This window comes from Cladosporium halotolerans (assembly GCF_011745625.1).
Source record: "Cladosporium halotolerans strain TM138-S3 chromosome Unknown Sca98, whole genome shotgun sequence".
Classification (NCBI taxonomy): domain Eukaryota; kingdom Fungi; phylum Ascomycota; class Dothideomycetes; order Cladosporiales; family Cladosporiaceae; genus Cladosporium; species Cladosporium halotolerans.
The window spans coordinates 1-19,634 of NW_027191548.1; the positions used below are offsets into that span (position 1 = coordinate 1).

Genomic DNA, 19,634 nt, shown 5'->3' on the forward strand with positions numbered 1-19,634 from the left:
GAATCTGATTATTCAGGTCCGAGCTCAATCAGGGACCTGATTGATTGATTACCTGATTGATTATCTGATTGAGAAAATCAAGATTCAAGATCTATGGGTCTCGACCACAACTACCAGAGTAACAGAAAGCTCCACAGCCCTCAGCAACAATTTTGACACCATCGGGTCGACAAATTCTAGCTGGGCCGCTTCACCAACGCGGAGCGAGGCCGGGCAGACCACCGGCAGCTCTAACGTTTCCCATCCAAACAACGCCACGTCATCTGAGACCTCTTCGGGCGATCGCTCCTCATCATCATCCATAGCATCGTCAGAAACTTCGTCTACAGCTACTAGCAGTGTGAAATCCGCACAAAAGCCTTCGGGGACCCCAATGTTTGGCGCTGATCCATCGTGTTGGGACGAAGCGGAATTTCCAGGGCACGCGCCCATTGACCCAGCGTTCGTGGACGATGCCGCGACTTACTACTGCGGTACCTTCGACGAAAATGAGCTGAGCTCAAATTCCCCATCGATCAGCAAAAATTACCGCGCGGACAACTCTGTCAACTATCTGCTCAAGGTCGAGCGGAGACCAGGCTGCTCTGAGCAGGAAGCGGAAGGCGAGTCCAAACGAAGCTGCCAGAGCCTTCTTATTGACACGTACTCGAAGTGCAATAACGGTGGAGTTGGCGGCTCGGTTGATGCTGGCTGCTTGAGGTACTCATTTACAGGCGGTCTAGGCGACGATCAAGTCCCAGATCCTGAGCAGATACCATCAAGCGATGACGGAGGGGAGTCGGACGAAGACTCCACGTCTCCACCTCAGTCCGGATCCGAGCCCGAACCTGACCCCATTCCAGAGTCAACGCCAGTCCCGACGCCGGAGTCGATTGTTACCCCATTGACGATTGAGCCTGTGGTCTGTAACGACGGCAACTTCGACCACGACGATGTCCATCCCGTTATAGTGAAGGAAGGGAGCACCTTGGCATGCGCTGATTGTAGTGGCAATTTGGCACCCGGCGAGTCGTCTGCGTGCGGAGACGGCCTTCAGAATCTGTCGTTCGAGGTGTCGTGGATCGACGGGTGTAGGACGACGGAGTCCTCACAGTCTGCGAAAGACCCGATAGGAGATGGAGGGCAAACTTGTGCTTCGTTGCTGCGATCAACATACGACGGGTGCAATAACGGCGGCGCTGCCGGATATGTGGAATGCTGGGTGCCTGAGGTACAATGTTACGGTAATGTATTGATTTGGCGAATCGAGGATCAGGGCCTTGAGATCAAGGTGGTGGTTCTGAAGGTGAACCAGTAATGAATCACACGTATGGCGCGTAAGAATTGAGGAAGTCTCATTGTTTCTGTCTCCTATGGCGGAAATACCTTGGAAGTCATCCAAGACAGACGTACGCCGTTCTGTGTGCCGTGTCCCGCGAGGGGTTAGGCTCGCATGACGAATTCTACAGAGGCGACGTGGTCATGATAGAGCACTGTCGAAAATACTCATCGGCGCGTGTGCGCCGCAGCTGGCTAGGCTGAGCGCCCGCATGGACAGTGCTTTGGTCTGTCGCGTGTCTGTGGCCTGCAAAATGAAGTGATGTTCGTGATATTTTTAGGTTGGCGGCGCGCGGCAAAGCGCCCCTTGTCTGGCGCGGCCTTCCCGCCCTTCCCCCAGACGCCCGGCACGCCGCCGCGACCTGCTTGGGCCAAAGGCGCCGATCAGACGCCGCCGCAGACCATCCTCCATCCCTTCCCGCCGCCGTCTCGTCCTCCCCGGTATTGCCTACACCACTTCTTCCGCGACGCGACACCCCACCGCCAGTTGTCACATCGCTCCCTTGCCATTGCACTTCATCGCCTCGCCCGGACACGCGTCTGACGAGTCCGCGCCAGCCCCTGTACGTCACACAGGCGGACGCCTAATTCGCACCCACAGCTGGCATCTCACGCAACTGCCTCCCACCGTCCCTCGACACCCTCACACATCCCGCAATGCACGTCCGAAGGCCCATACCGCTTGTGCTACTCCTGGCTGCGCCCTGCCTCGTCGCTGCCAAGGACAACCTCTCCAACGATGAGATCCTCGCACTGAATCGAGCAAAACCCCACAATGCCGCCGGAGCCGACATACCGGCAGACCCCAAGACCACCCAATCAGCAAGGCGATACGTCGGCACTGAAGATGCGCCGGTGGACGGTTTGGATGGGAAACCACACGCTGGTCCATTCGTCGAAATCACACCAGAAGAAGTCGCCAGCCTGACGGGAACAGCGTCCGCCACGGCGAAGAAGGCCTTGCCCACTTCGTTGGAAAAGTTTGTGGACCCGAGCCTGGACAACGAGGGGTGGAAATTGAAGGATATTCCCGAAAAGAATGATGGCGTGATGAATGATGAATCCAGACCCAAGCCGAAGAAGGGAACCACCGGCACCGAGGGCGGTGTCAGCGAAAAGGACAAGGCGAAGCTTGCCAAGGGCGGGAATGTCGAGAACAAGCCACAATCGCCTGCGGAGGCGCCCCCACTTCCTCACAGTGAGCAGGAGGGGATGGAAGCCAAGGGAGAGCCGGTAGATGGCAAGGCGAAATCAGCAAAGGAAGAGAAGGATACCGACAAGGGAGAGACACAAAAGAAGGGTGGAGAATATGGCGCCGGCGGCTACGGGTTGGAGAAGCCTGCCGACCTCCCGGACAAGCCACACAACATCCCCCACCCAGAACCCAAGGCTGGTGGGAGCAAGGAATCCTCTAATGAACCCTGGCTTCAGGAGACACTTCCCTACACCGAGGGCAGCACGAACCCGAAGAAGACGACTGCGCAACAACAGACCTCATCAGGAGCATCTTCGATTGAGGATCACGAAACCTGGCACGAGTGGTTCCATTCTTTCGTCGTGTCCTTCACAATGATCATTTTCACAGAGATTGGCGACAAGACCTTCCTCGTTGCGGCCCTCATGGCTATGCGTCACGATCGCCTGGTCGTCTTTACCGCTGCTCTGTCCGCTCTTGCTGCCATGACCGTGCTCTCCGCTGTCCTCGGCCACATCGCTCCCACGCTCCTCCCCAAGCGCCTCACGACGTTCGCTGCTGCCGTGCTGTTCCTCATCTTTGGTGCTAAGATGCTGCGCGAAGGCCTTGAAATGGAGCACGACGCCGGTGTCGGCGAGGAAATGCGTGAGGTCGAGGAAGAGCTGGAAGAGAAGGAACACCACCTTGCGCGCCGTTCTTCGCGCAAAGACTCCAACCCGCACATCCTCGAATCCGGTCGCCGTTCGCCCTCGCCCAGCCCCAGCCGATCAAAAGACCACGGCAACTCTCTTTCTGGGCTTTCCAATCTACTCTCTCTTGTTCTTTCCCCTGCCTGGGTGCAGACCTTCATTATGACTTTCCTCGGCGAATGGGGCGACCGCAGTCAGATTGCGACTATTGCCATGGCCGCAGGCCAGGATTACTGGTGGGTGACGCTGGGCGCCATCTCCGGACATGCATGCTGCACAGGCCTTGCTGTCCTTGGCGGTAGAGCTCTAGCTGGCAAAGTGAGCATGAGAGTTGGTGAGTTTGGCCCGCTTCGTTTCTTGTCATTTCCCATGATAATAACTAACACAAATCTTTATAGTCACTATCGGCGGAGCCCTCGCTTTTCTCGTATTCGGCGTTCTTTATCTCTGGGAAGCTTACTTCGAGGCTTAAGCGAACGCCTTACCGCCCCTAAACCGCACCGGTAATACCTCCCGGGACGCCTACTTTCGATGTCGGGATCTTCTCTAAACGCTTATTGTGCTGTTTCTCAGCAAGCGAGCGATTGTCAAAATATTACCTTCTCCGCTGTATCATAATTCTTACCTCATCGGCACCTTCATGTCTCTTCTCGCGATGTGTAATTTCTTGACAAGAAAACTCTATTAATACACGAACTTCATCAGCTACGACTGTTTGGTTGCGCTGTAAGGCTGTTCAATAAGAGCCACTGCTTCTTGTTCATCTCTTCTTTCTTTTTGGTTAGGTCCAAGGCCGACAGCCGGTCTGGATATTGAGAGGGGATCTAATCAGATGTGTGGCAGACATCTGTGTGAGAAGGGCTCGGAAAATTACGAAGATGGGGCCACTCTGCTGGTATCGAGTATCCTGGAAGACTGCATATCAGAGACAAAAGCTTTCCGAAGCCCTCCCATGACCCAGTCAAGACGGATGTTTGGACTGGTTGTGAGCGTCCCATCAATATCCAAACACTACTGTATACCCGGTGGCCCAGAAACAGCAGCACAATCATGCTCATCTTGCAAAAAGTGTCCGCACCCAGTATCGATTGAATTTATTCGGCGTAAACACGTCTCGGACTACATTACCGGTCGCCAGCCCGGTTTCAAGCTTGATAACTCCGAAGTATGATCTCTCCATTTTAAGCTTACATGAAGGTACAAGATGAACTCATGGAACGATCAAAAGGTTACGGCATTCGCGTCAATCGGTAAAAGATTGCCCTTCCCCTTAAAGCTCTCAAGAATCTTAGCTTGCTCCGTAAGCATGAAGCGATCAGTCTGAGTGCCGATCTTGGCGAGATGTCTCCACCGCGTAAAGTCCTCTGCTTTGCGCTTGTCGCCATGCGCTTCCTCAGCATGCTCCCAATGGCCCTGGGAGAACCCGAGCAGGGTCGATATCGTCTGGTTTGGGATATCGTATACCAGTGAGCAGATCGTGCCGGTCTCCTCGAGCCAGTTGCACTGCCAGATCTCGCCGGGCCGGATGCATTGGAAAGTGCATGTTTGGTAGTTGATGCGACCTGACATTGGGCCTCCGTGGATGGCGTAGACTATGCGGTTTTCAGAGAAGAACCACATCTCGTATCGCCATTTCTCGGGCTTGCCGTCGGCGTCCTCAGCGTCATAGTCGTATATGAGGTGAGTGTCTCGGATGTCCCTGTCGAAGGAAGGGTGCAAAGGAGTGTTGGTCTTGAAAGCGGGGAGCTTTGACATTGTGAATGAGAAATGCGACAGAGTAGACAGAGGCTTGGATGGTGAGGTTGCGTGACAAGGAAGCATTCGATGAAAGATGGTTAATCGTGGCCTTATATGCTGAACTCTCATCTAGGTTCTACCTTTTCCGAGTACAATCTCCACTCGTCGCGAGCGGGAGGTTAATCCGGGACGCAGCGGATGATGAAGTCTGTTTTCGTTCAGACATCTACCCAGATTTTGGAAGATCGAGTCAAGCCCATGTATCATTTCTTGGGGACTTTGGTGATCTGCCGAGGCTTGTCAAGCTTTTCGGCCTGAATATGTTTCTGACATTGTGTCCCGTGTAGCCAATGGTGACATATCTTGCTGACTTGCTGCGTCAATTGTAGTAGAACAGCGTGTAAGTCTTCCTACATACGTCATGCGCCGATAAGCAGGGTCTGGCCAAGGGCCGGTATAACATGCTAGTATTATAGCCCCGGCAGTCATCCCGGCAAAATGTTGGCGCCTTCGTGCCCCAGACGATAGTTCGGAAGCATACGTCATCGCGAGACACACTCCCGAGATACGTACATACAGCAAGCTCCTCGCGACGTCGTCTCTCAAATGCTACTGTCGAAGCAATCTGTCCAGGTTTTCACTTGCAATGGCTTCACAATCGAGCACAGCTGAGCCTCGAAGCCGGATAGCGTCCGACGTCAAGTTGCCAACCCCCAGCTTGGAATTGGACTTCCGGATTTGTGTCCAGCTGAATCCTATCTTGTCAGTGGGTGAAGGACCATGGGGTAGACGAAATTGGATCAGCTTCAAAGGGGGCCAGTGGAGCGCAAAATGGGGCCAGGGAACAGTTGAAGTAAACGGTCCAATTACCATCCGATGCGAGCGCGCCTGACTTTGTCTAGCCTGGTGGTCAGGATTCACAACTCGTGAACCCTGACTCGCTGCATACTTTTGTAACGACAAACTACCTACTGCGGACAGATGACGAGTCTCCGGCTTTCATCACCGTGCAAACCACAGGATGGCGGACTGGTCCGCGAGAGGTGATGCAGCGGCTTTTCGATCCCAACCAAGCTAACAGTGTCGATCCGAGCGAATACTCATTTCGTTTGTCAATCAAGCTTGAGACAGGGGATGAGCGATACAAAGATAAGGTGAACAGTGCTTTGTGGATTGGTAGCGGCGCAAGGACGGGCTCTGAAGGTCAGTATGCCTCTTTGGATACCCGTGCGTGACTGACGTTGATCAGTGATATACGACGCCTACCGTGTGCTATAGAACACGTAAAGGAGATTGGCATGGCATCGGCACTCTGTATTCTGCATCGTTGGAGTCATCCTTCCAGAAAGTCAAGTTTGGTGCGTAAGCTTGTATATACCTAGCAAATCAAGCAAACCAAGCAACTCCATCTCGAACATGATTAAAAGGGCGATAGGGACATCTGGTCATCTCTCCGTCCGTGGTCAATGTTGTAACTCTGGCGTCGTGTCTTTGGGTTGCTTTCTTTTCCTTCGTATCAAGAGCCAAGCGAGGCCTCCAATCAGTAAAGCCCCTCCGACTGCACCACCTACGCCACCACCGATCGCAGCTGCGTTGTAACTTTCTGGGGCTGGACTGGGAGATGCTATATTCGTGGTTGTGATAGATTGAGAGGCTGTTGAAGAGATTGCAGATGATTGAGAAGGCGAAGTTGGCGGTGTAGTGGTCGACTCGGTGCTAAGAGATGACATTTCCCGGGAGGTAGCTGCGACCATGACACTGTCGCTAGACGCAGTTGATACTGTGCTTGTCGCTGCGGTATCGAGATTGGGAAAGGCCCAAACATCGTAGGATGAGCTTGCACAGAAGAATGAGCTGTAGGTCTCAAATGTTCCGCTAGATTGAGCAATTTGAATCGACATAGTTGCACACATTTTAGCGCTTCCTCCACTGTGACATGTTAGAATCTCAGCAATCAATGAATTTAGAAACAATCACCAAAAGAGGGAACGGGCACTGTAAATAGGTACTGCGTAGGTGTAGCTGTGGTTATTCCAGGGAACACAAGTTGATTGCCATTGACAAACGTCTTCGAAATCGTTTTGTGGGCAACACAAAGGACCGATATTGGAGGAACCATACTGTGTGTAAGCACAATTGGAGCCCGTCGGACACGTCCATGAAAGATTCGGGCCTCCGTTTCGGAAAGCGCAAGTCTCGGGACCTTCATCCTCTTGCCGTATTTTCAAGAAGCTTTTTGCTGTTACGGTAGGTGGGGATTCCGAAGGCTCCACGCTTTGCGGCGGAAGCACCGACGTGAGAGGAGCGGCGAGGCTGGGTAACAGCCCAGGCTCTTGCAAGGCGCTGGCCACCAATGTCATGACGTGTAACACGACCACCACAAGAGGAATGAGCCTAGGCGAAATGTAGAAGATCATCGGACGTGGTCTTTTGTGGTATGGAAACTGGGAATGGTTGCGGATTTGACAAGACTGGGGCTCAAAATGACAATGTAGGCAGATGCTACTTATGAGCCCTCGTGAGCAAGCAAACCACGCGGCTGAAAGCGAGAGGCACATCCGACCATTGAGAACCTAGAGGCGGGAGCAAAGTCATTCCGTTTCGATAATGCTCTTGCCCACGCCATAGGTCAAGCTGCAAGCCACTTGAGCAATCTCCAGAATCAGACGAGGCTGCAGAGCGCAATATGTGGGCTCAATTCAGCCTTGCTTTACCTGGGATTAGTATTCGTCGGCGAGTCTTGGCTTGTAGTGAGCTTTATCAATGCTGCATGATTAGGCGAAACAGACAGAGTGATAGGCTTAGTTCTGATCATCTTACTCGCACGCCTCCGACGACTTTGTGGTGCGTGTGTCGGAGGGCTTGCAGCCTGCTGGTTTTCAATAGTCAGCTCAACACGAAGACATGTGACAATGAAGCCGCAGGAGCTATGTATAGCCTAATTCGTCGCCTTAACCATGGGACTGGGCACTGCATTGACGTTTCAAGAGGTCGTAGGACAAGAATATCGCCATATCAGCCCTCAGCCGTCTCGGCAACTCAGCTCGAATGTTGCGTAATTCACAGGACCGGTGAGGGCGACAAAGGCAACCTATGAGTGTCGGTAACAGCTTTCGCGATTGACGTTCGTGTGCAGGCCCCATGCACGTCTTTACGGATAGCCAGCCTTGAAGGGGCTGCAAGTTTGCATTGATGCTCCGCTTGGTAGCAGTCCAAGGTCCAGGTGCGGCTGCGAGGCTGCGGCGCGGGGGTTCCTTATTGATTTTTCCTCTCAAGTCGATGCAGACCAGATCTGATGGAGTATGACATGCAAGTATTCGGAAATAAACTAGCGCAAATGTGGAACAGCTCGAACACCGAGTTCGCGGAGTGCATTGTCGCAACAAGACAATTTCAAGATGCAAGCGGGTCGAAGCAAGGCGTTTGAAGCTCACACGAGGACTGCAAAAGTCATCAGAGACCCTTTTCGCCAACGATAATAGTTGCACCAGGGGTTTTGGAGGTACCGCTGAGCCTTGTCGTTACTCAGAACGTGCTGAGTATGCACAGCCGGGTCAGTTAAGCAGGGTACGGTCGCATGCGATGGCAGCCGAAATTTCATTTTCGCCTTTGCTCTATCTATCACAAAAGCGCGCTCTATAGTTGCTTCCAACATGCACCTGGCGCCGTGGAAAGGTTCCAACAGCACATCACCTAATCTTCATGATTGTGCCGCTCTTTACATCGTTATCGCCCTCGCCAAATTTCGCCCGTCGGACGACTGCGCCGGTTTCTCGGTCTCATTATCTGCACCTCCGATCAATTCGTCCGACGGCAACATAACAGCATGATCCAGTGCGTAAGGTAGCCCACGATGTCTGCCGCGCCACATCATCGCACAGATGACCACCTTGCTGAAGACCGTGAAATCTCCGGAAAGACTCGTCAGCGTCGAATTTGTACCCAGACTCAACCCTACATTGCCGTATGCGCTCACGCACTCGAACATGACCGCGAAGACGTTGAAAGCCGCATTCTCAGGGTCCATAATGGGTTTCGACTCGGCGATGCAGATGCAGAAAGTACCGAGGAAAATGTACCACAGGTCGAAGCTGAGCTGGTTGCGTATGTGCTGCATCAGGTACGAAGTCATGGGTTGATCGTCGCCGGGGTCTGCGTTGTCGGCGTATTTGCCGAGCGCAGTGTCTTCGTATGTGTTGCTACCACGCACGCTCATGGCAATCGGGTAGACTGCGATGTACATCATTGTGAGCAGGCTGAACTGTACAGCCGGGTTCACTTTGGCCAGGTTGAAGGTCGCTGTGCCGGTGTGACGGGCGCTGGCTGCTTGGAAGGCTGCTGCGTTGAGACGCGCGGCGATAGGCAATGAGGCGACCTCGGGGTTATCGAGGTCGAGTACTATTATCAGAAGCACGTCGACAAAGTTGAGGACGAAGAGGATCGCGAACAGAATCCAAGTGGTGTTGCTGGGGAAAAGGATCGTGTAGCAGCGTCGAGGGTGATCGAGGAGAAAGCGCAGCGATTCTTGGAGAGAGCTCTTCTTAGATGCCAACTTGTGGAAACTCCAAATGATGAACCGCAGAATGATAGGGTGACACGTATTGCCAGCGAATGCGAGAAAAGTCAGAAGCACCATGGGCCAAGCCGCATCTCTGAAACTGATCATGCTGTCCGCGGTCAAGGTGAAACCGCAGTTGCTGATCATGGTCTCTGCAGAGTAGAATGCCCACCAGACTGGGTTTGCGCCCTGAGTATCGAGATACTCTCGATACTTTGGATCGGAATGTAGGATCCAGGGAGTAAGGCCAATGTAGCCGAGGATGTGCAAGCCAGCATACAACCCAATGATGATTTTCAGCAGCAGCTTCAGACTCCGGTATTCGATGCCACCAAGCTCTTCGCGATCTTGTGCATTCAAGCCAGTGAAGTTTGAATTCTTGCCGACAGTGACGGAGGCGGAAAGCTGAGGCAAGTTCCCCAGAGCCAACTCATTTTGAGATCGAGACACGGTTGACATGCGTCTGGCTCTTGGCTGGCTTCCGAAGACGAAGGCACCTTCTAGGAGGCCCACTGGGGAGACGCTGTGCTGGACTGCCTCTCGTGCTTTTTGAGATGTCGACCGCCGTCTCTTCGAGAATTCATTGCCTACTTGCTCGCTGCGAGTCCTCCGTGGAGGGTCTGGGATAATGTCGTCATCATCGATGGCTGTGTTATTGCTGACGGACCTGACCAGATCAAAATCGGCTCCTGCTTTCAAGTCAGAACTGGTGACTGAATCAAATATATCACGAGCGAGACTCACCTTGTTCCCGAGCTAAAGGCGGGGGTATGCGAAGTGCCTTACCCTGTCCCACATCCTTTGCCCAAGCGATGTGCCCACGCTTCTCAGTATCCTCAGCTACCGAGGCGTCGGGCGTTTTGTCGTGATCGTCGACCTTTCCGGTACTGGGAACACGCGAGTCGTGCTCAGCGAAAGAGCCGACAGGTCCGTCTTGCAGTTCCACATCCTTTGACGCATCTTCGGAATAGATTTTGGGCGTCCTGCGGTCCTTCAAAACACGTGGACCTAGCGAGGCATAAGTACGAAGGCACAGACACAACTGAGCAAGGGGAGGACCCACTTATTTCGCGAAACCGCTTCTCGAAATACCAGATGCGAATGACAACAACCAGGATGTTGACAGTCGCGAGGTTCGTGAGGATGGGGAAAAAGTAGATGACCAACTGCTGCGCCAACTTGAGGTCCTTCACGTCCACAGTGTTCAGGCCAGACTCGGTGCTGCCGCTGACGGCAAAGAAGAAGGCATCGATGGCTGACAGGTTGCCGAAGCAGCCCAGGATCAAGAAGGCGATCAGCGAACAGCCGATGATGTAGGCATCTGCAAAAAGTGTTAGGACGCGGTAGGAGCAGTGGCGCACAGGACATTCCCGGCGCAAGGTGGTGACTTAACAATGGAGAGAGATGAAGTCGAGGCGGATGCGACGTGGGAGGAAGCGAATGCGAGGCATGTCCAAAGGTGTGCGATGGGACGGACGCCAGACGAAGACGCTGAAAATTGTCGCAATAAGTGTAAGGTAAGGTATGTTCTGGAGGGGAGACGGTGGACGCGGCTGAAGTGCTTTCCCACGCGTTTGGTAACCTGGACCCTTGAAATGGCGCTGGCAGCAGGACAGCTGAGGCAGGTTTCAGGCCAGCTGAGCGATTATGAAGGGCTGGATAAATCGCGCACGCTAGCCGCCAGACACAAAAATCGCTCATGCTGCGCCGCCCTCTCAACCACCAACCACGCAGCTACACCGACCTCGGTACTGATCATCTGCTCGAAATCATCTTGTGCGTTCCACGTGGGATACATCACTACCATAGCGTGGCGACCACGAGACAGTCTCGCATGTGATGAAGTGGGTCCTGTGGGCTTGCCGCTTGCACGAAGGCAGTGCATCGTCAATGATTGTGTCAAGATCGCAAATTTCCCAACAAAGCTAGAAAGCCAATCCATCAGTCATTGCTCATGGTCCCTATACCGCAAAGCACTTCCGGTGCCCGGGTCGTGCCAGGTGCGGTGTATCTCGCGCTCCCTCTGGCCCACATCCCGCAATGCCTCAACGCATCTCCCTCCACGGTTCAAGCGCATCATGAATCCTCGCCCAAAGCCCACCGTGCCAGCTTCTCACCCTCGCCAGATCCTCCTTCGGCATACTCTCCGCCATGTGCCCTAGCCACGCGCCCACAATGAAATCCGCGTACGCCGGCCCATCGCCGTCCAGCCAAGGACCGACCTCCTCACGCCCTTGGTTCTGTGCCTGCTCCGCCGCCGTCCCCGACGGTCGCCACACGTAGTCTGTCGTGCCGCCAACGTGCCGGTAGGCTTTGGCGAACTCCCCAAGCGCGTGCTCGAATTCGACGAACATTGCTTCTCGCGCGGAGGCACTCATTTTCATGGAATCAAGATCCTTGAGGCCAAAACGCGCAGCGAAGATCTTGTTGATCCGGTCCTTGCTCTCCGGTGGAAAAGGCATGGAGTCGCTGAGCGCCACATACTTCGTGAACAGCCCGTCCACGCGCGAGTTGAGGGCTGCCGTGAGGCCCACTGTCCCTGGACGGAAGAGTTGTGGGCCGTCCGGATACGTCTTGTCCAAGTAGAGGGCGATCTCGAAGGAGTCACCGATAACGGAGCCCGTGAACTGGTCGTGGATGAGGGGCAGGGTGTGGTATGCTGAGCCGTCAGGCAGCGTGCGGTTGGCGGGCGCGTTGAGTTTGAGGCGGGCTTCAGCAATGTCGGGCATGTCGATTGCATGCGTGCGATACGCGACTTTCTTGAAATTCAAAGCATAGCGGGTCTTGAATGGGTTGGGCGCGAAGGTCCGAAGTGGCGCGTTCGAGGCAATGTCGTAGAAGACGATTTGGCTGTCGGTAGACATTGTGGTAAGCTGGACCGGTGAGATAACAAATCAAGAAAGATTCTCTTGTCTTAGGCGCAATTGCTCCGATTTTATAGCGTGTCTGGCATTATCGCAGCGTCGCAGTGTTATGAGCCATTCTCACGACAGCTTAGCTGTTTTGACAACTGACGCCAGGTGTTCGTTCATTCGTTCGTCCAACAACTGGGCCCCGCTTGGCTGCAGCGTGCCGAGGCGTGCGAGGGTCTTGCGCAAGACCCATAAAACGTCTCGCGCCAAGTTTAGGTAGGTAGGATGCGGCCTCACAATACATCATGCACGTGTTTTCTTCACGGATCGGAAGGCGAAATGACAGGGCTTCAAATGCATCATGGTTTGATTGAGTTTCGCTTCTCTAGCTAGGTAGTACCCTACCTTCACGCTATTTCTTCAGGGCACTCAAGCGACAGCGCTTCCCATTCGTGTGTGGATGTTTCGTCTTCAGCCATTGCCTGCGTCGTCATATTCATCGCTGTCGTTGTCATTGTCTTCACTGTCGTCATCAAGTTCGCTCTCGATACTGCTTTCACTGTCGATCAAGTCGTCTTCCGTACTGTGACTCACGGAACTGTGCCGTCGATTCCTCGCGGGCGTGCATGCCCCCTCCGCCAGCGCCTCAAGCCATTCGCGCACATCGCTTCCGACCCGTTTCCGGTACGACACGACGTCTTGCTTGCCTTCGAATACCTTTTCTCCGTTCGCGTCGGTCTTGACGGTGCTAGCAAACTTGACCATTTGAACGATGGAGATGCGATCCAGGATTTCGGCAGCCCAACCAATCATGAGAAACTCTACATCCAGCGGCTTTTGGAACGCTTTCGCTAGCGCTTGCAGTAGAGGTGGCCATGCGTGCGCGGAGCCATCAGTGTCGGGTGTAGTATCCTCAAATAGGCACGTTTTCCATAGCGAGAGCGACTTGATGTTGACGAATTTGGATACCAGGGCGAGTATAGTCGGAGGCCGCAGGGTGACGAGGCCGAGGTCGAGAGTTGTGAGGCTGACCCACTGCATCGAAGGGACCGCCATCTGAGTGTCAGTGGCGCGAGATCCGAGCCACTTGAGGAGCTTCTCTCCATGTTGAGGCGATGTCGCGTTTTCGGACCCGAAGTTCAGGCGTAGGTGTTCCAGTCCAGGGATCTGGGACAAGAAAACCTTTAGATTGCAGAACGCGGAGTTTGATGAGTCGAGCGGGAGAGCATGATTTCGCTTCTCATTCAAGCTGAGCAACAGTTTCTTCAAGCCCGAAAGCATGGGAGTCACCTTCCCGCCCAAGTGAGTTTCCAAAGACGTGAAAGCGTAGTCCGGAAGTTGTTGCCGGCGGAGGAAGACTTCGATATTCTTCGGAGATGCAGATGCATGGCCAAGTGCTTGCAGTATCAGTGGAAGAAGCGCGTTCGGTGAATCATTAGGGGTGTCGCCGAACGGCGCTAGCCTCCAGCCATAACTCCTCCACCTCGCATTACTTCCGTCACGTTCACGACCTCGACCATCATAATCGCGAAGACCAACGGTTCGCAGATTTGGGAGCTTCGAGAAAATTTGAACAAGCAGAGCATGGGCATGCCCCGTCGTCAACAAAATGTCGCGAGGGATGGTTGAAAAGCGCTGATGAGAACTGATGTCCGACCCAAGGGTGCTGGTGGAGATGATGACTTCTACGTTGGGTTAGTGGTCTGTTTGGTTCATTCTGAACCAACGGCTGTGTGGATACCTGTTAGGTAGGGGCCCAGTGTCTTGTGGCTGGCGATGCCGTGCAGCGCTTCGAGACTGTGATGTTCGACCATGAATTGGCGCTTCGTGAAGAATTCACGGGCGAAGCTTTCGAACAGATTTGTCTCGATCCGCTTGCATGTGAGGCGGAGGCTGCCTAAGTTGACGGTGTTGAGGTGATGCGAGACGCGGAGCATGAGTTCGGGCGGGAGGCGGAGGAGAGGCGCGGTGGCGGCCATGTTGGAGGTGAGCGGACGTGCCGATGAGGTGCTGGTGGCAGGATGGCGGATGGTGGGATTTGATAGGAGGTGATGCCACCGCGATGGCGACTGCGCGTTCTTTCGTTATTTATCGCATCGCTTTTGTCGCTTGACCTTCGGCATGTCTGGTCGTCGGCGGCACTGAGGCAGCATCAAGCGCGCGACCCTTGGATGACTGCCTCAGACGCTGCCTGTGCTGCCTCACCAGAGCCGCACGGGGCCGCGGCTGCCTGTGAGCACAGACGTGGCTGCCTCACCGGTCGGCGCGCGACTCGTCGCCCGTCGCGAAGGTCAAAATCCCACGACAACCCATTGAACCCAGAGCTGTCCCATCTTCACCTCTACCTCCTTCTCACGCCCCTCCAAACCCCCACGCCGCCGCGTGAGACACCACGCACATCATGCCCGTCACCACCCGCCGCAAGCGCCCCGCGACCCCGACCGAAGCCGACGCGGAGCCCGCTCCGCCCCGCAAGTCCAGGAGCAGGGCCAAAGTCAATGCGCAGCCGGACGCCGATCAGCAAAACGACGCCTCCGAGGAAGAGAAGAAGAAGCCTGCGCCCCGCAAAGGGAAAAGTAGAGCATCAGCCAAGGCCTCCACTGGCGACGATGTCGATGGGGATGATTCCACCTCGGCTCCTCCCGTGACACAAGCTGCGCCCAAGAAGAGCAGAAGCAAGGTCAAAGCCGAACAGCCAGATGACGACCAAAATGGAGATTCCCAGCCTACAGCGAAGAAAGCTGCACCCAGGAAGAGCAAAACAAAGTTGAAAGTCGAGCCGGTGGACGACGACGATGCTGCAGTCGCCGAGCCCGAGGTTGAGGAAGCCGAAAGCAAACCCAAGATCCAGCAGGCTCAGGTTGCGAAAGCAGGGACCAGTCAAATTCCCTTGGATGAGGGCTGCCACCTCTGCGGCTACCACGTGTACGTGGATCCGAGCGACGGCCTCATCTTTGACGCTTCGTTGAATCAGACCAACGCGAGCGGCAACAACAACAAGTTTTACCGTCTTCAAGTGAGTATCGTCCCACGCTCCATGTTCCCTTCTTCACTGACACATCTTTCCAAAGCTTCTCGAGAATGGCTCTGAATACAAGACTTGGACTCGTTGGGGCCGTGTTGGTGAATCTGGGCAACATGCATTGCTTGGTGCAGGAGGTTTCGATGACGCACTCAAGAACTTCGAGAAGAAGTTCAGAGACAAGTCGGGATTGAAGTGGGCTGATCGCGGAGAGAAACCCAAGCCGGGCAAGTACGTCTTCGTTGAGCGCAGCTACGAACCGGACAGTGACGAGGAAGGAGAAGACGGCAATGCTGCCACCAAAGCCGGAGCTTCACGCCAGGAGGACGACGACTACAAGCCGCCCGAATGCACCCTTCCTCCTCCGGTCAAATCTCTCATGGAACTCATTTTCAACCAGCAATACTTCGAAGCGACAATGGCATCTCTGAACTACGATGCGAAAAAGCTGCCGCTCGGGAAGCTTAGCAAGGCCACAATCACTCGCGGATATCAGGCACTTAAGGATCTGTCTGACCTCCTCGAAGATTCAAGCCTGGCTGCCAGCTATAACCTTCCCTTCGGCGCGGCAACGGAGCATCTTTCCAATCTCTACTACTCCACCATTCCTCACGATTTCGGTCGCAATCGCCCTCCGATCATCCAAACGAACCAACAACTGAAGCGAGAGATTGAGCTTCTCTCCAGTTTGACCGACCTCAAAGACGCGGACTCGATCATGAAGAAGGGAAAGCAGGCAGAGGATGTGCATCAGCTCGACTCTCGCTTCAAAGGCTTGGGCTTGGAGGAGATGACGCCGCTCGAGCCCAAGAGCGACGAGTTCGCCGGCATAAGCGAATACCTTCTGCAGACTTGTGGCAAGACCCACAATGTCAAGTACGAAGTACTCGATGTCTTCAGAATCAAGCGGGAGGGCGAAGATGACAGATTCATGAAGAGTGAAGATGATAAATCGGATCGCAGACTTTTATGGTATGCTTGTCGTCCTACCATTGACCCTGGAACACCTACTTACACGTATTTGTAGGCACGGCAGCAGAGCCACGAACTATGGAGGTACGGCAAGGCGGATCAAGCAAATTCTATGGGATATGTTACACTAACACGTCATGCAGGTATTCTTGGCCAAGGCCTTCGCATTGCTCCCCCCGAAGCTCCCGTCAACGGCTACATGTTCGACAAAGGCATCTACCTTGCCGACATGTCGTCAAAGTCTGCCAACTATTGCTGTCCATATGATTCCGGGCGTCACGCACTTCTGCTTCTTTGCGAAGCTGAACTGGGTAACCCAATGCAAGTCTTGACAGGTGCACAGTACAACGCCGGTGCAACCGCGAAGGAGCAAGGCTTGATCTCCACCTGGGGCCAGGGATCAACCGCACCGAAGGGATTGAAAGACGCAGGCGTGCTGCATCCCTCTCTAAAGGGTGTCAGGATGGTGAGTTGTGCTTGACACATGCGACATATCGAAGCTTGTTCGCTAATAACCCCAATTTCTAGCCCGACACCACCGTCTCGCCCGGCTCGACCAACGTTCCTGGCGCGTACTTGATGTACAACGAGTTCATCTGCTACGATGTATCGCAAGTCCGCTTGCGTTACCTGTTGCGTGTGAAGATGTAAACGGAGGGTAATTGGTTCTTTCGCATAATCATGGCGGGCGTTTGCCGCACGGCAGGAGTTCCGCATTGCTGGTGACAATCAAGGGGAGCTTTTGCTACGTCCGAGCGATTCGGCAATTCTCTCTAGCGGAGACAGGGAATCTGTTTCTCTCAGCACAGATAGCTGTTCAGTGAAGTTCTCCAGACATGAAGCTCTTAGCTCTCCACTTGCGAAAATTGGTCGTACGCCTTGTAGACGAGAATTCTCAATCTTCGCCTGACTCTTTGCTACCGCCATGAAGTTGTTCAGTCTCGAGAGTGGAGTTTGCCTTCGCTTATCGATGTCTAAGCGCACTAGCGCGCGACATCTGCAGTCTAGACGCTGACGTGGAAAAAGAAGGGCGCGGAGTACCCAGCAGGCTGTAGAGTAGGAAAGATGGTAGCTATCATCATGAAACGCACGTTAGAAAATGATGTCAAAAGGGGACACAACACAGAACGTCTTTGCGCGCGTCTACTGGAAACGGAGCTTCTTCACCAAGCGCGCGTTTACGTGACGAAATATGCGCGTTTGCGGCCTATTGCGGCTGCTAAAACCTCCGTATGAAGATTACTCTGTTTCTTCGCTTAGAGGCTACTGTTCGTGCAGCCCGCGTCGATTGGTAGGAAGATCTCAGTCGAGATGATCTATTTGTAGCAACAGTCGTCGGGGATCTTCATGCTGAAGGTACTTGTATTTATAGCCATGAAAGGTTTCCATGATGAATACGCTCCTGTCTGTAATCTATTGTCCTCCCACGGATCAACCATCGTTAGTGCAGCGTTTTCAGCCTATCCTTTGCAGTATCTTCCACCAGTTCGACTGCACATAGAAAATGCCATCGAATAAAGACAGACTCTATCTCGCGCTCTATGCACGCGCAGGAAAGCCGAAAATGCCTGGAAAAGAAGATACGTGCGTGCGAAGCGCCATGATTTCCTCGGGCGCATGCGCTGACTTCGAACCAGATACCACTGGGCTTTGCTGGTAGGACCCAAGGACCCTTCCGGTGGAGCAAGAGGCGTCCGGTACCATGCAAAAGAGCGCCTCCAGGGAAATGGGAACACCCTGTGGGTCTTCGAAGAAATCACCGCGTCTATGTTGGCGACTCAGATGATCCTGGTGCGTATTGCGATTGCAAAAGTGGAAAGCAGGCAAGATGTAGCCAGAAAGTTGCGTCTTGTGCCAGTCCAACAAGGACAAGAAGGTTGGAACTGCGTCTCATGGGTCAGGGACGCACTGCGAGAGCTTGCGGCTTCCGGAACTGGAATTGGCACCAGTGTCCTCGACTGGGACACCGTATGCGCCGCAGCTATGTCGTACTGTCAACAGAAGCGAGACCAGAACCGGTTCAAGGAGGAAGGGGACTTCGACCAGACAGAAGTGGCGACTTTCGACCTTATCGAGCAAAAGGAACTGATCCCTTGATCAGGCCTAGGCATTGGAGCATCAGAAGTCGCCGAAATATCGCTGTCGAAGGCGCTCCATCTCAAGAGCCTTGGGGTCTGGGTGTATGAACTTGTCTATCTCGTCTCGCCAGAAGTAGTTCCTAGGATTTACTTGGCAGGCTGTCGTATACTCCCAGTAGGATGGGTACCAGCCAGCAGTTTCCCAATCAACGATACCCACAATTTCGTCTCCCCGTGCAAGGATATTGATGCTACTTAGGTCGCCATGCGTGAAGGTGGGCCCCTCCCACTTCTCATTATGCAGTCGGATTAGCTTTCGCACGTCTGGAGTGTGATTGTCGTGATCCTGTATTCCATCTCGGAGGTAGTCATGGAAGTCGTGCACGTCATCGAACGGACCGTATCTGATAGTGGCCTTTGGCATGCGTGGATCGTACAAAGAGCCTCCATTAACGCTACAGATTGCCGGGCTCACTGCACGCAATTCCTGCATCTCAGCAACGTGTGCCTTCAGACTTGCCAGAAGTTTCGCTCGCGATTCAGGTGTTCTTTGCTGCCAGCCCCGGCCGAGTGCATGCCCTTGGATCCTTTGCATTACAAGGTATGTGAGGCCTTTGTGCTTGAAAGACATGTACACCTTCGGCACAGGGATATTCGTGCGTTGTGCGATGAACATCATGGTCTGCGCTTCCATCGGGTCGTGTAGGCTGCCATACTTCACGCAGATATTCTTTGTAAGCATCAATACAGACCCTTTGTGGTCGCAAAAGCGTCTCAGGAGCGATATTGTTGTCAAAAGGAGATGTTTCTGGAGCCAATTGGGCTTGGGGGCCTCCGGGCATGGGTGTGACATGATGCGATATTGTCTTTTGCGGAAGCCGTATCAGAGGGGACTCAAGACAATGGCCTGCGGCGAGATATCATCTCTCGAGAGGGTTTCTTCGCAATTCGTGCCTAGTGAGGTGTAGCGCAATATTCCTAGCTACCTCTCTCCGACGAAGGGGCGAGGTATCAATTGCAAAGAGATAGCGGGCCGGTCCGCGTTCCCTACCCTTTATCCGCAAATTCAGAGGTCGCGGGAGCTCCCGCTAGCCCTATGAAAATAACTACTTTACTACCTCGCCAAAAGGCAACGGAGGAGAACACTGATCTCCTACTAACCCTAAGGCGGCGCTAACCGTAAAAGGTTACAGAACTTCCGCTTACATCGACTT

The 19,634-nt window shown here is 53.9% G+C and overlaps 10 protein-coding genes across 10 annotated transcripts; 5 read left to right on the plus strand and 5 right to left on the minus strand.

Moving 5' to 3' along the window:
- Positions 1-373: 373 nt before the first annotated feature.
- WHR41_09208 (uncharacterized protein) lies at positions 374-1,297 on the plus strand (the record flags this gene model as incomplete). Its single annotated transcript, XM_069377812.1, has 1 exon — positions 374-1,297. One exon carries the CDS (start codon positions 374-376, stop codon positions 1,295-1,297), a length of 924 nt encoding a protein of 307 aa, XP_069225032.1.
- A 418-nt stretch (positions 1,298-1,715) lies between these two features.
- WHR41_09209 (uncharacterized protein) lies at positions 1,716-4,795 on the plus strand. The gene is made up of 3 exons (XM_069377813.1): positions 1,716-3,535; positions 3,600-4,366; positions 4,430-4,795. Exons 1-2 carry the CDS (start codon positions 1,975-1,977, stop codon positions 3,671-3,673), a joined length of 1,635 nt encoding a protein of 544 aa, XP_069225031.1. The 5' UTR covers positions 1,716-1,974; the 3' UTR covers positions 3,674-4,366; positions 4,430-4,795.
- Positions 4,423-4,956, minus strand: WHR41_09210 (uncharacterized protein; the record flags this gene model as incomplete). Its single annotated transcript, XM_069377814.1, has 1 exon — positions 4,423-4,956. The coding sequence occupies one exon, from the start codon at positions 4,954-4,956 to the stop codon at positions 4,423-4,425; it is 534 nt and encodes a 177-aa protein (XP_069225037.1).
- Positions 4,957-5,488: 532 nt separating this feature from the next.
- WHR41_09211 (uncharacterized protein) lies at positions 5,489-6,364 on the plus strand. Its single transcript, XM_069377815.1, has 3 exons — positions 5,489-5,791; positions 5,841-6,141; positions 6,188-6,364. Exons 1-3 carry the CDS (start codon positions 5,585-5,587, stop codon positions 6,214-6,216), a joined length of 537 nt encoding a protein of 178 aa, XP_069225038.1. The 5' UTR covers positions 5,489-5,584; the 3' UTR covers positions 6,217-6,364.
- Positions 6,365-8,496: 2,132 nt separating this feature from the next.
- On the minus strand, positions 8,497-10,947 carry WHR41_09212 (uncharacterized protein; the record flags this gene model as incomplete). Its single annotated transcript, XM_069377816.1, has 4 exons — positions 8,497-10,185; positions 10,241-10,504; positions 10,560-10,817; positions 10,890-10,947. 4 exons carry the CDS (start codon positions 10,945-10,947, stop codon positions 8,657-8,659), a joined length of 2,109 nt encoding a protein of 702 aa, XP_069225039.1. The 3' UTR covers positions 8,497-8,656.
- Positions 10,948-11,541: 594 nt separating this feature from the next.
- Positions 11,542-12,360, minus strand: WHR41_09213 (uncharacterized protein; the record flags this gene model as incomplete). The annotated part of the gene is made up of 1 exon (XM_069377817.1): positions 11,542-12,360. The coding sequence occupies one exon, from the start codon at positions 12,358-12,360 to the stop codon at positions 11,542-11,544; it is 819 nt and encodes a 272-aa protein (XP_069225040.1).
- A 459-nt stretch (positions 12,361-12,819) lies between these two features.
- WHR41_09214 (uncharacterized protein) lies at positions 12,820-14,697 on the minus strand (the record flags this gene model as incomplete). The annotated part of the gene is made up of 2 exons (XM_069377818.1): positions 14,090-14,697; positions 12,820-14,033 (listed from the first exon to the last, which is right to left on the minus strand). The coding sequence occupies exons 1-2, from the start codon at positions 14,325-14,327 to the stop codon at positions 12,820-12,822; spliced, it is 1,452 nt and encodes a 483-aa protein (XP_069225033.1). The 5' UTR covers positions 14,328-14,697.
- Positions 14,681-17,252, plus strand: WHR41_09215 (uncharacterized protein). The gene is made up of 5 exons (XM_069377819.1): positions 14,681-15,364; positions 15,420-16,342; positions 16,398-16,426; positions 16,486-16,808; positions 16,871-17,252. Exons 1-5 carry the CDS (start codon positions 14,750-14,752, stop codon positions 16,991-16,993), a joined length of 2,013 nt encoding a protein of 670 aa, XP_069225034.1. The 5' UTR covers positions 14,681-14,749; the 3' UTR covers positions 16,994-17,252.
- Positions 17,253-17,846: 594 nt separating this feature from the next.
- On the plus strand, positions 17,847-18,439 carry WHR41_09216 (uncharacterized protein; the record flags this gene model as incomplete). Its single annotated transcript, XM_069377820.1, has 2 exons — positions 17,847-17,926; positions 17,980-18,439. 2 exons carry the CDS (start codon positions 17,847-17,849, stop codon positions 18,437-18,439), a joined length of 540 nt encoding a protein of 179 aa, XP_069225035.1.
- Positions 18,440-18,460: 21 nt separating this feature from the next.
- WHR41_09217 (uncharacterized protein) lies at positions 18,461-19,273 on the minus strand (the record flags this gene model as incomplete). Its single annotated transcript, XM_069377821.1, has 1 exon — positions 18,461-19,273. The coding sequence occupies one exon, from the start codon at positions 19,271-19,273 to the stop codon at positions 18,461-18,463; it is 813 nt and encodes a 270-aa protein (XP_069225036.1).
- Positions 19,274-19,634: the final 361 nt, after the last annotated feature.